The 14694-nt window shown below is 35.3% G+C and overlaps 1 protein-coding gene across 1 annotated transcript in view; it reads right to left on the bottom strand.

Annotated features, from left to right (window-relative positions):
* The window catches only part of LOC149802095 (cytosolic carboxypeptidase 1-like), a 104158-nt gene that overhangs the window by 26338 nt on the left and 63126 nt on the right, over positions 1-14694 (bottom strand). Inside the window, exons 16-20 of the mRNA XM_089956498.1 lie at positions 9736-9968; positions 4948-5101; positions 4261-4332; positions 3104-3212; positions 828-957 (exon numbers count right to left, since the gene is read on the bottom strand). Coding sequence (XP_089812624.1) covers positions 828-957; positions 3104-3212; positions 4261-4332; positions 4948-5101; positions 9736-9968 — 698 coding nt within the window. The remainder of the gene's footprint in view (positions 1-827; positions 958-3103; positions 3213-4260; positions 4333-4947; positions 5102-9735; positions 9969-14694) is intronic.

Genomic DNA, 14694 nt, shown 5'->3' with positions numbered 1-14694 from the left:
AGATTATAGTTTATGTTAACTGCAGTTGGATCTAATTTTTGAGTATATATGGTAAGGCATTTATCACATAACATCATAAATCATACATGGGAATGGCACAATATCCCAAGTTTCTAAATCACTTTAAAATCAATTGGTTTATGTGCATTCACTACCGCTACACTCAGATAAATATTTCTTTCCAACAAAGGGCCATAACTCAGAAATTTATCCGAAAAGGTACCTGTCAGTAATTGCCCATGAAGTAATAGTTCAACGATTATTTTAAAAAAATCAAATTTGTTTAGCTTGAAGATCACAGACTCCCTTCATCAGGGATACAAAGAAAAGTGCATGTTGGTCAGTATGACAGTTATTGATGTCACTTTTATTTCTGCAACAGAATGCCTACATTGCCAGTCTATGGCACATTATAAATTGCCAAAAGATTTTCCAAGGCCTCGTAGACATTTTGTTGACTTTCTCATTGACTGCAATTAAGTTAAAATTGTATAAGTATTTATTTTTTCATTATTTAATTAGAGACTGAAGTTGCAACTACATAATTTTGTATCCAACTCCTTTTCGAGTTTTTATTGCAACAATTCGCCTAGATGAAAAACGTGATGCCATCTCCATGTGGTGATAATGTAATGGTCATGTATGGCTATGCAGTATGTGTTGATTGCACAAATGTGGATATTGATAAATGAAGTGTACTCATGCAAGATATTTGATCTTGAACTATCAACCAAGTGAATGAAATGCTAAATTTTGTTTTGTAAGTCTTTAGTCAAATTTCAAAATAGACTTGAGACTTGCAACAATCTCCTGTGTATAAAACTTACTAGTGGAGTCTTGTTAATGAGTTGTAGGTACTGCAGCAGCCCCTTGGTGTGGTAGATGGTGGGGTGAAGTTTGGGACAGGGGTTATCCCACCTGCGATTGAGATCCTCTGCTGCTAGGGAGCTACGGTGGCTGTAAGTTATTAAGACAGGATACGTTTAATTTGATACCATGAATAAGTAAGTAGATAAGACAAAATACATTTAATTTGATACCATGAATAAGTAAGTAGATAAGACAGGATATGTTTAATTTGATACATGAATAAGTAAGTAGATAAGACAAAATACATTTAATTTGATACCATGAATAAGTAAGTAGATAAGACAAAATACATTTAATTTGATACCATGAATAAGTAAGTAGATAAGACAGGATACATTTAATTTGATACCATGAATAAGTAAGTAGATAAGACAGGATACGTTTAATTTGATACCATGAATGAGTAAGTAGGTAAGACGGGATACATTTAATTTGATACCATGAATAAATAAGTAGATAAGACAGGATACGTTTAATTTGATACATGAATAAGTAAGTAGATAAGACAGGATACGTTTAATTTGATACCATGAATAAGTAAGTAGATAAGACAGGATACGTTTAATTTGATATCCATGAATAAGTAAGTAGATAAGACAGGATATGTTTAATTTGATACCATGAATAAGTAAGTAGATAAGACAGGATACATTTAATTTGATACATGAATAAGTAAGTAGATAAGACAAAATACATTTAATTTGATACCATGAATAAGTAAGTATATAAGACAGGATATGTTTAATTTGATACCATGAATAAGTAAGTAGATAAGACAAAATACATTTAATTTGATACCATGAATAAGTAAGTAGATAAGACAAAATACATTTAATTTGATACCATGAATAAGTAAACAGGTAAGACAGGATACATTTAATTTGATACATGAATAAGTAAGTAGATAAGACAGGATACATTCAATTTGATAAAATGAATAAATAAGTAGATAAGACAGAATACATTTAATTTGATACCATGAATAAATGTCACTTTCTATTCAAATAAAAAATTTATTAATATCACCTTCAGATAGAAAACTCGATATAAATTATACCCATATGCTCCCCTTGCTTTTGTTTCACTCCTACTCCCCTTGAACTGTGCCCCTAGGTACAATAAATGAATTTGACTATTCATGCTCAGTAACATATATATATGTATTTATTCTAAGCAGAGATCTCAGTAGTTTCCTAAATATGACCCAATGATGATCCCAACCACCTAGCTCCACCACCAGGGGTTGATAAAAAATTTGAAAATGTTTTGCATAGCTACAATCTATCTCGATTCACATCACAAGGCTTTAACTTTCTACCTTGAGCAGTGTAAATGGAGTTACATAACAAATAAACAGATACAAAAGTCTCACAACTCTGCACAAGCTTTCCTCACAAAAGAGCGATTTAAATTTTAAAACTGTTGTGTTGTGAACCCCTAATCATATCTCAAGGTTGCAAGTCTCTGTCTTAAATGGTGCAAGAGCAGTTGTGTAACATTACAAACATAAGCATGCATGTCAGGACAGACAGTACTGCTTTCTACCCATCCTATCTATGAAAACCCACAGAAATAATAACAAAGGTTATATGGAATAATTCAGTCTTTTGTATAAGGGTTAACGATTCTATCAGATTTTGGGACAAATTCAATCCTCACCATTATCAACATCTTAGAAATCAGTCAAACTAAAAAAAGCAGAGGGGAAGTTGCTAGAAGTAGCTTTAGGTGGGCTTTTGTCTTTGGACCGATTCTAAAAACACAAGTTTGTATTAATTCTCTGCTCCAACAACAACCTAGATAAATGAACATCATACCAAGATAAATCAAAAATTTTTAAGCATCAACGAAAATGTTAACGTCAGTATTCTTCTGAAAAAATAAGTGTTCTGCATTATTTGACTTCCATCTATGTGACGAGAAAGCTAGGCTGTATCTGACTTGTATAACTTTTTTAACACACTAATGTTGTTCCTACCTGCTGCTGCCATCATGGCCAGAAAAGGGATATCCATGTCTCACCTTGATGGCACCGGAGAGACAAATACATGACGACTGATACTATGGCCACAAAAGTAAGACAAATGAGATCTATTTTTAACTGACATTATAATATCAGTAATGTATATCTCTATTTGAAAATCCTTTCTAGTCAATGAAGTCAAAATCCTACTCTGCATGTGAAGTGACAGATGGATACGAGTCCATATTAAAGACACATATCAATGCTTACTTTCCATTGATGACTCCATCTGGATTTAACATGGGGACAATCTTTATTATGTACATCTCCCTCAGTAACTGGGCCACAGGTTTCTTACTCATCAGGAAGTCAATGGTACCTACAAGCAGCAACATTCATTACATACCATATTTAGTTGTGCAGAATTTCTGTTATAATGTAAGCTTCATGGACCCAGATCTGCTGGCATATAACACCAACAGATACAGATCTATGCAGCTCAATAAATATTCAACTAACTCCTCACATGGCTCTACGAGATCTCCGCCATATGAAGATCTTCACCGACTGCTGCTACTGACAGGATGCACTTCAATCAAACTTTATTAAAACAAAGACATTTCTTGCAAATCCAGACATACTTGACACAATGAAAGCTTAAAAGGAAATTATTAGTCATCACTTTTTAAGCAAACTCTGATGAAAGAGGCATTTCAAAATCAGTCAAGAAAACATGATGTCATCTAATCATTACAAGAATATAATACATCATCTTATCTCATCAACCAATCAAATCACTTTGCAAAGCCTCATTCTGGTATTACAAGGAAACTTTATACCAGATCTTTGTAAGGTGGAGATATCACAGAGCTACATGAGAGGTTGGTTTGACTATTCACTCTTAATATCATTAGAGTGTACTGCAGAGATCCTGATGTGCTGGCATGCAATACAATTGCAGACCTGGGTACATACCATCTGGGTACACATTAAGAATAGTCATATACAGTAGGCTGGCATAATTTGGCCACCAATAACAGAACATTTCTGATGTATGTTATGTGTGCAACTTTGGCTAAAACAGTATATCCTATAATCATTTCTCAAATTTCTATATCAAAAAAACATATATTACATTTCAAGGGAGATAAAATAAACTTAAATGCATCAATATTTACTTTGTACATTTCAAGGGAGATAAAATAAACTTAAATGCATCAATATTTACTTTGCAATTTTCCATTTTCCTATCATTACCCCCGTTTTCCCAGCAAAGATTGTTTTTGTTTTTCTCGGACATCTCCACCTCATGCTATAACTGCAGAAGCAGATAATGGATAACTTTACTTTGTCACATGAATTAACAAGGAATACACTAGACTCTACACCATAAGAGTAAATTTTATAATAAAAAGTGCATAACTCACCTTTCATTATCCAGCTGGAGTTACTCTCCCCTGGATGAACTCTGGCTGACAAGAAAATGTAAGGTCTGCTTCCTGTCATGATGTAAAAATATTTCATTTGTTAACAAGTATTTGCCCTCTCTTTCTCATCAAACCTAAAAAAACTTTTAACTATTTTGTTTACTTATAATAAAAGGTTCTGTAAAAATAGTAATTCCAACATTTCTTATGGTCTGTGCTTCTACTGAAATACAATTTCTAAATGAAAATGGTTTGATACATAGAAGGGCAAACATTTTTAATCAAATAAGAAAAATCTTTTTGCATCATAAATTAATCTTTATATATATATATATATATATATATATATATATATATATATATATATATATATATATATATATATATATATATATATATATATATATATATATTTATTTATATATCATTGCACAAACAAACCACAAATATACATCAACAGAATACAAAAACTGTTAAAGTGCAATGAAAAATGGATCAAAGTGTTCTTTTAAGTCATTGGTGCTACAGACTGATATGAAATACTGGATAGTGATATGTCCATTAAAAATGTATAATTGTTATAATAAATAAAAAAAATTTGTATATATTTGGGAGAGGGTCTTTCATTTTTTTTCACTTGCAACCTTATTTCATTATGTGTCATTTTTGAAACTGCACTGGACTTACTGAGTTCTTCCACATGCTCCCTGGAGTTGGATTTTGGTTTGGCAGTGATAGTCAATACTGGCACTGGGTTGCCAGACATCGTGTGACACAGTGTCTGCTTTCGGAAAAAGATCTGAGAGGAGTCATGATTACACTCATGGAGCTTCAAGTGAGTCTGAAATGAGAAACAATATGTCACTATGTGTAACCCATTGAAATAAACGACTGCATTTGCAGTTTGTAAAATGTGACTAAAGAAAACAAAATAAACTGATCTGTTTTACAATATCTAATTTGCGATCTTAAAAAAAGATATAACGTTTTGACATCACATGAAAATGTTCAACTTCAAACTAACTCCACCTACAAAGAGAATGCACTAGATCGTTACTGAATTTTACGCTGTCAAGTTCAAAATATGATGCACTTCAATTTTACTAGGGATTATCTTAAATCCACTTAATGAACGGGCCTTAAGAACTCTTTCTTCCACCACTGTGTATCATGATTTTACACATTCTGATACAAGAATCAAAATTTATTTGCACTCTGTCAATATTTAATTCTAATTATATTTGAGAGTCTCTATAAACAAAGTATAATCCCAAAACATTTTCAAGGTGTTTCTCAAAAGATGAATCCCTGCCAACTATAATTTTCTTTATGAATACAAGCTATATATATCAGCAGAGGCAGTTAGGATTGGTTTGGCTTCATGCTTTATGGGACATCAGTAGGTTATTGATGCTAAGGCAATTGGATGTAGTAGTAAGTGAATATTACATCATTTCATTGGTCACTTAGGACAGTGATGTTGACAGGTCACAGTGTCACATGTATGGGTTAAAATATAATTTATTTGAAAAGTCTCCCAAGAAAAAGAAATCCTTTAAATCACCACTGGAATAGCAATGTACAACTTATTATGAAAAAACATAAATGCAGAAATCATCACAAGTGAAAAGCTGTCAGTGTTACAAAGATAGAGTAAAATCAGTTTCACCAATAAAGTCAAATGAGTGAAAAATAAACAAGCAAAGTGTATAAAAATGTCAACTGTGCATAAAAAATGTGACAGTGACATGTCAGAAAGGTTGTACAGTACTGCAAAAGAAAGTTAAATATTTAATGTTTGAAAGTTTGTTTCTGTTACAGTCACATGGGAAGTAGGTCACAGTGACTTATTTTCTACACTGGTCTGCCATGATTGTAAATGTAAATCAATGTATAAAGTTTGATGGCTGTAGGGCTTTAATATCAGATACAGACTTAATTGGGCTTAAAAAAATGAAGTTGATCAATCGCTGAAAAGAGGTCCATGTGACCAATTTAAAACAAGAATTTTTATGGTTATAGCTAAAATTAAAGTCCAAAATATTGGTGGTGTTATAAACAAATCTCTGAACATACTAGAGAAAAGCAAGCATAAAAAAGTAGATCATTTTGATCGATGTTTGGTATAGATAAGTTTTTCTTTCCAAGATGTATCCATACACTAATTTTGTTTATTATATGTGACATAGAATCTAAGATTTGGAAGGTGACTGAAAATGGAACTATCAAATGAACACATTAACAACTGAAGAAAAAAACACAACTAGTGAAAGGGCAAACTGCTAATCTCTCTTATGTAAGGGGGGCTAATCATAGTATGGACCATGTAATCTCTTTTTGTAAAGGTGGATAATCATAGTTAGGACCATGTACTCTGTTTTTTGTAATGAGGGATAATCAGTTAGGACCATGTAATCTCTTTTTGTAAGGGGGATAATCATAGTTAGGACCTTGTAATCTCTTTTTGTAAGTGGGGATAATCATAGGACCTTGTATTCTCTTTTTGTAAGAGGGATAATCAAAGAACCATGTAATCTCTTTTGGGGGCACTCACCAGTTATTATGTACTTTTGAAAGAGTGACATATGTAAGGTGAAGTTGTTTTCATTTAAAACATGCACAATGGAGAGAATGTTGGCATACCTCTATGCTATGTTCAAGTAATGTGGATGATATTTCTTTGGATATTGTACTTTTGGAAACTGTACATGATCTAAGCACACTGCTAACTAAAAAGACTGTTCCCCTGTGCTAAAAAATCAGCCTGAATTAGTCTACACTATCCATAGCAGCTATTAAAATAGGGAAAATGAATTTTGCCAGTCTAGACAATACCAGCTTCTGAAAGGGCAATGAATGAATTACCAAATATATAAAATGTAAAAAATGTTATTGGCTCCTTTTTTTCACAATTTACCTCTGAAGTTCAGGAAGTGAAAATGACCAAGTGGAACTAGCACTTTTTTGAAAGGTGCACATCTGGAGTAAGGCCAAGATCTATACTCTATAACCCATATTACACCTATCAATCATACACTAAAAAGAAAGGGAATGAAAGTTTCTTTGAATTATACCCAAGATATACAAGGTCTTTTTAAAAAAGCCAGTATTACCAGTGAGGAAAGCCAGGGAAATTCTTTTTGTTTAAAATTCTAACCCTATGCAAAATGTGAAACTGTAGAGCGCCACCTTAAAACAAATATAAAAAAAATGTATGCAATTATCTTTTTTATTTTCATATCATTATGTATGATGTTCTGAATAAAATGGTACATTAATATTGATGTTAAGCATGAAAATAAGCTAAGTGTTCTCATTTTGCTCTTGCTTACATAATTTGCCATGAGGTATGTATGTGTGAGCAGTGACCTTAATTATGGGGAAATTAGAAGTCTTAGAATATAGGAATAGAGTCAACTTAAATTTAAAACTGTTGCAATAAGTAAAAGAAATATATAGTAAAAAAAATTTTTTCCATTTATTTGCAATGAAATAAATAAAAAAAATGATGAGAAAGCAAATTTGCTTCTTCCATATTAAACAATAGGCAAATATTTTACACTTTGACCATTTACCTTTATGAACCTGATCTGTTCCATCCCTTTTCAAACTGTAAAATTTATTCTTGATATCTTAGAAATAATTCTGGCCAGTTTCATATTCCTGTCATTCAGCATAACATTGGTTGCTATGTTTACAAAATGTAATGTGCATTTCTAAAATAGCTCACTTTTTAGGGGGGGGGGGGGGGCAGGGGGGCGGGGGGGGGGCGCTGGACTTGTTAGAGATTCTGACACTCATAAATACTGTTCTGTGGGGGGAAATACAGGAGAATTATTCAAAAGGACTGTTTTGATGCTTGCAACTTAAATGTTTCAGCCATACAATCAAAATTAAATCATACAATAATAATACCTATGTTCTCTTTATGGGGCGCTCACAGTTATTATGTACTTTTGAGAGAGTGACGTATGTAAGGTGAAGTTGTTTGCAATTAAAACATGCACAATGGAGAGAATGTTGGCATACCTCTATGCTACATTAATGTAATGTGGACGATATTTCTTTGAATTAGTCTTAAGTACACTATCCATAGCAGCTATTAAAATAGGGAAAATGAATTTTGCCAGACTAGACAATAACAGCTTCAGAAAGGGCAATGAATGAATTACCAAATATATGTAAAAAAAAAGTTATTGGCTCTTTTAATACAATTTACCTCTGAAGTTCAGGAAGTGAAAATGACCAAGTGGAGCAAGCACTTTTTTGAAAGGTGCACATCTGATGCAAGTCCAAGCTGTATACTCTATAATCCATATTACACCCATCAATCATACACCAAAATAAAGGGAACTAAAGGTTCTTTGAATTATACCTAAGATATACAAGTTTGTTTTTTAAAAGCCAGTATAACCAGTGAGAAAAGCCAGCGAAATTCTTTTTCTTTAAAATTCTAACCTTATGCAAAATGCGAAACTGTAGAGTGCCACCTTTTGTAAGAGGTATAATAATATTTAGGACCATGTAATCTCTTTTTATAAAGGGGGTAATCATAGTTAGGACCATGTAATCTCTTTTTGTAAGGGGGGGATAATCATAGTTAGGACCATGTAATCTCTTTTTGTAAGGGGGGATAATCATAGTTAGGACCATGTAATCTCTTTTGTAAGGGGGATAATCATAGTTAGGACCAAGTAATCTCTTTCTGTAAGAGGGGATAATCACAGTTAGGACCATGTAATCTCTTTTTGTAAGGGGGGTAATCATAGTTAGGACCATGTAATCTCTTTTTGTAAGGGGGGGATAATCATAGGACCTTGACAATAATTTACTTTTTTAACTTGTTTCAAAGACAACTTCATTCAAATATGTGAGCCATTTAGAGTGTGTGATATAAATTGTTAAAATGTATTGCACAATCAGTGTAAAACAAATGTGTACATGTAAACTCACTATAGAAATAATAATATTCAGTCTCAAAGACTCTGACATCTAACCTCATTAGAATCAAGGTACTGTATACTGATGTGTGATTTCTTTGTGATAAGTGAATTACAGTGTATAAATCAGATTTACATTATAATTACTAAACTTTAGGGAGTTGGCTATATGCTGAATCCAACCTACTCTATCAGTATCAATTTTACTGCCTGATATAGTATACCATAATAACTACTAACACTGGCAAATAAATGCATACCTTTAGCATGGAGTAAGTGTATGAATAACAATAGGCAATAATACATACCTATAGAATGGAGTAAGTGTATGGATAATGATTGGCAATAATGCCTACCTGTAGCATGGAGTAAGTGTACGGCTAATGACTGGCAATAATGCATACCTGTAGCATGGAGTAAGTGTACGGATAATGACTGGCAATAATGCATACCTGTAGCATGTGTAATGATAGGTGACAATGCATACCTTTAGCATGGAGTAAGTGTATGAATAATGATAGGCAATGATCCATACCTGTAGCATGGAGTAAGTGTATGGATAATGATAGGCAAGGTAACACACATCCCGACTGTGTTTGAAGGTAACTGTAAATGTGGTGGTGTAGTACGTCTTCCCCTTTACTCCACCAGTAACCAGAGGACTTCTAGTGAAATGATTTTTGTAGTAGCAAATATCAGTTCCCACTCTAACCCAATAGGGCCTCCCCTGCATTGACTCCATTACTGAAAACATCACTGGCTTCATTCCTGAAGAAACAAATTTTTGGAGTAAATTATGTTTTAGATAATACTTACCCAAGCAAAATGCATTAGAAGGACATCCATAACCTTGCAAATCTAGCCTTCCCAGACTTGTTTCTGCTACAAAAGTAATAAAAAGTTGTCTGTTTGCCAAGGTGAAAGTCAGACAAGTGGTTTCCCAGGGGATAGAAGGATTGATGCCAAATCCAGCAATTCTTCAGTTCCTATTAGAGTGAATGGGCATGCTGTTCTAAGGATTTAACTGTGGGGGAGGGTATGGAAAGGTGTGCTTGTATTATTATTGAAAAAACCTATTTTGTTCCAAAAATGGCAATGGGAGCTAAATTCTTCTATTTAGAGAACTCAAAGAATGATGTTAGCTAAATGTCATACTGAGGCTTCTGAGTAAAATTGTCTCTGCTTGCATCATTAAGAGAGAAATAAACCACTTCCCTGTGTACACTTTGAAAATGGTGGGCCTTCTTCCCTGAGCAATTCTGTTCACCACTTGTTCTAACAACAATTCTTTTCTGAGGCCTATCAGGATAGGAGTCAAGCCTTTCAGTATACAAGTCAAGCCTTTCAGGATAGGAGTCAAGCTTTACAGGATAGGAGTTGAGCTTTTCAGGATAGGTGTCAAGCCTTTTAGGACAGAGTCAAGCCTTTCAAGATAGGAGTCAAGCTTTTCAGGATAGAGTCAAGCCTATCAGGATATGAGTCAAGCCTATCAGGACAGGAGTCAAACTTTTCAGGATAGGAGTGAAGCCTTTTGGGATAGGAATCAAGCATGCAGGTTCAGCATCTCAAGGTACAGAATGGAAGACCTGCATTCACAACTACCCAGGGAGGTAGGGAGTAGGCAGGAGTTTCCTTAGCATCTTGTCTGCTAAGTTCAACAGATCGATGATCAATGATTTTTCCTATTTGAAGGGAGCAATTGATATTAGATAAAACTCATGATTCCCTGCTTTTCGCAAGACTTGGGACTCAGAGGGGTGGGAAAAAGCAAATTTTGTAGTAAATTATGTTTCTTCTAGAATACTTACCCAAACAAATTAACATCATAAAAAGAAGCCCTACTTCCTCCCAGTCACATTACTTTAATACCATCCCATCCTCCCTGCAATGTGATCATCCTGTTACAACATGTTTTGCTCAGCTTCCACCTGCAGATGGCAAGGGTAATGGGCCAGAGTTATTACCCTTTGTCTATATATTATAGACAGATATATTTTCATCTTTGGGAGGGCTGGATTCAGGAGGTCTATAATAATCCTAACATTAATGTGATCAGGGAACATATTCAAAAGAGAACTGTGAGCTGCAAGCCTGTTTCAGTTCAGGAAAAGAGTGTTGAATGATCAGGTTTTTGGATCTTGGACTGGAGAGACAATGGTTGGGGGCTTTGGATTCCAATTTGTTGCAAAATGATCAATGACAGTCAACCACAGTGAATGTTAATTTTAATGAAGGCCAAGGGGAGAAGTAACCGTATTGTATGAATCAGCTCAGTCTTATGGGATACTGATTTTAGGCCATTCAGCCTGTATGGGATACTGATTTTAGGCCATTCAGCCTGTATGGGATACTGATTTTAGGCAATTCGGCCTGTATGGGATACTGATTTTAGGCCATTCACCCTGCAAGGGATACTGATTTTAGGCCATTCAGCCTGCAAGGGATGTGGTGGACTGCTGTGAATTTATCAGTGATGACACTACCCGAGACAATCCAAAACAAGGAGGAAGAGGTCCAGGGGCTTTCTTTCCCCTTGCCTTCTGATATAATTGAAGATGTTTGATTTGTGTGGCAGAATGAAAATTCCCTTTCTAGACTGCATCTCCTGCCATGATGAAAGGTGTGCACCCTGTCCTTCATTTCCATTGATGAATGTGTAAATGCAAAAGGGGCCAGACCCTAATAATTTCAAGAAAAGATGGCAGTAGGTGTATATCCCAGCCTGTCATGCTGGTGTATGGGCAGATCTCAATTTTTGGCAGTTGCTTCTGCAGTGGAATGCCTGTCATAAGCCAAGTAAGGCCATTCCATTTGCTGAGATGTGACCTCCTGTAGGCCAAAACTTGATCATTTGGTCTAGAGGGCAATGGTTGAATGCCACTGGTACAGAAGTGCTATCTGCAAGTAACTCATAAACAAGTAGCCCAAAACAAGGGGATCTGCTATCATACTGAAGACACAAAAAAGGCAAAGGAAGGCATGGAATGAAACTTGATTCTCGATGTAAATGGTAGGCAGGATAAAGATGTTCTCAAGACACATTCCCAAAAGCAGCAGACTCTTTCAACAGTTTTAAACTCCATGTCCAAGTGAACAAAATGCTACAATTGGATGAGGTTGAATTTGTCCTTGTGGACCATGGAAACTTGGTCCTCTTTGAGAGAAAGGAAATGGAAGAGGTGTTCCCCATTTTGTGTGCCTAGTGGATCTTTTCTGTTTCTCTTATCTTGCCTAGTAAATAATGGCAGGGATCTGGGTTACTGGGCATCTGAGGTTTGCCTCTTACAATCTAAAACGGCAATGCAATGGATTTTCCAGGATTGCAGACATGGAGAGAAATTCATTTCTTTTGTCTGGTGAAGCAATGGGATTTATTATATTACTGTTGAGCTGCTGTTAGCACACAAACCATATGAGAGACTGACTAAGACAGTTTCACAGTCACATGCCCACCATGTCTCTTTTGATGACTGTCAGCAGGTGTGTCTTGTAGCATGCTGGGTTAAAACAACTGGAGGTTGATGGCATTAAAAAGAACCATTGATACTTACGTCTTGAAGTGGCCTTTGAAAGCAATGAAGTATGTCAACAACTCAACTCAACTTTGGCAGCTGCTTGAAGAAAGGCTGGTCTTTCTTATCTAAGAGATCAATGGATTTGGGAATTGGTAAGAGGCCAAAGGTGGAGGTAGACATAACTCTGTTGAGGTGGAGGTAGACAAAACTCTGTTGAGTTGAAGGATGACATAACTCTGTAGAGGTGGAGGCAGACATAGCTCTGTATAAGTGGAGGCAGACATAGCTCTGCTGGGAAAAGCCAGAAAACCTCATCAACTGATTTGCAGAAGGATGAGTCTTCTCTGGACATCATCAGGTTAAAAAGTGAAGATGGCACTTGTGAGTGTCACATTTTCACCTATGTTTAGGGTCAGGTATTGGGTATGTTGGAATGCAGTATTGCCATAGCCAGTACTGCAAATGGGTGATGAAACTTGCAGTATTGGTCCGTTATATTTTCATGGGTCTGGTACTGCACAGTGTAAGATAGTTCATTATATTGTCATGGTCTGGTACTGGGCAGTGTGAGTGAGTTCATTATATTTTCATGGGTCTGGTACTGGGGAGTGTAAGAGTTCATTATATTTTCATGTGTCTGGCACTGGGCAGTGAAAGATAGTTCATTATATTTTCATGGGTCTTGTACTTGGCAGTGTAAGAGTTCATTATATTTTCATGGGTCTGGTACTGGGGAGTGAAAGATAGTTCATTATATTTTCATGGGTCTTGTACTTGGCAGTGTAAGAGTTCATTATATTTTCATGGGTCTGGTACTGGGCAGTGTAAGAGAGTTCATTATATTTTCATGGGTCTGGTACTGGGAAGTGGAAGATAATAGTTCACTAATTCTGGTATAGATTATGCTTAATATACTTGATATTTGGGTCTGAAAAGGTGCTTTGAACTGTCATAGCTGAGTGTCCGGGGCTATCTGCCATTAGTTCAGGACATAACATAAAAGGAAAATCGATCACATTACCAAATTCCAGTGCCAAATAGACTTGATATAACTGAAGTCTGGGTCAAAGCCATTGCTGGAATTGTGATGGTTGGGTGAGAAATAATTGTCTAGGATAAAGGCATAGGAAAAAATAGAAATATGGCTGAATGTACTTTCCTGGTGCAAGAAAACACTAAAGAATTGCTCAATTGATGAAAAAGCACATGTGGATTCAGAATTTGCAAATCCTTGAGAAAGAACTTGCTTTCTAGCATGAGTGGAAATAGTTGCTGACAAAATTACGGGATTTGGCACCAATCCCTCTATCCAAGTGGAGACCACTCTCATATGACTTCCAATTTGGCAATCTGATGACCTTCTAGCAATTTTGTTGCTAAAACAAGCATGAGAGGGCTAATTCTTTGCAGTAGAGGATGTACTCCTAATGTATTGTGATTTGCAGATATATTTAGGAAGAAACATGTCAATAATGGTGTAAAGATTTTCATTCCATCCTGTACATGCTATTTTAGTTTAATTCAAATACTGTTCACTTGATCTCGTGGGTTGGTGGTTCTTTTTGGGTTTTCCCAGGTTCTTCCTCCACCATTAATACTGGCTGCTATGTATAGCCTATCTTGTGCTGAAAAATGGCGTTAAACCCTAGAAGAACAACAACAACTGTTCGTTTGGTGTTAGTGCCATATTAACATATGAAAGGTTATAACACAATGAGACATCTAGAGTGCTTTGTCCATGAACATACTATAGTGGCCAATCTGGCCTGGCCTGGGCAGGATTTGAACCAGCACACTTCTGGCAGCATGCATGGCAAGCTAACGACTCAGATGCCATGGTTCTCCTAACAGTATCTTAAACAACTATTATTTAACCTCTTTGTTGACATGGGCCTCATAATACCATCTAAACCAACCCTTATTTAACATCTGTGGAAACAAAAACTGAAAATTTGCTAACAACAATACACCAATGGTAC

The sequence above is a fragment of the Sinohyriopsis cumingii genome, chromosome 4 (assembly GCF_028554795.1).
Source record: "Sinohyriopsis cumingii isolate HCF-2022 chromosome 4, ASM2855479v2, whole genome shotgun sequence".
Taxonomy (NCBI): domain Eukaryota; kingdom Metazoa; phylum Mollusca; class Bivalvia; order Unionida; family Unionidae; genus Sinohyriopsis; species Sinohyriopsis cumingii.
Note: the sequence above shows the minus strand (reverse complement) of the source record. Positions and strands in the feature narration are given on the sequence as shown.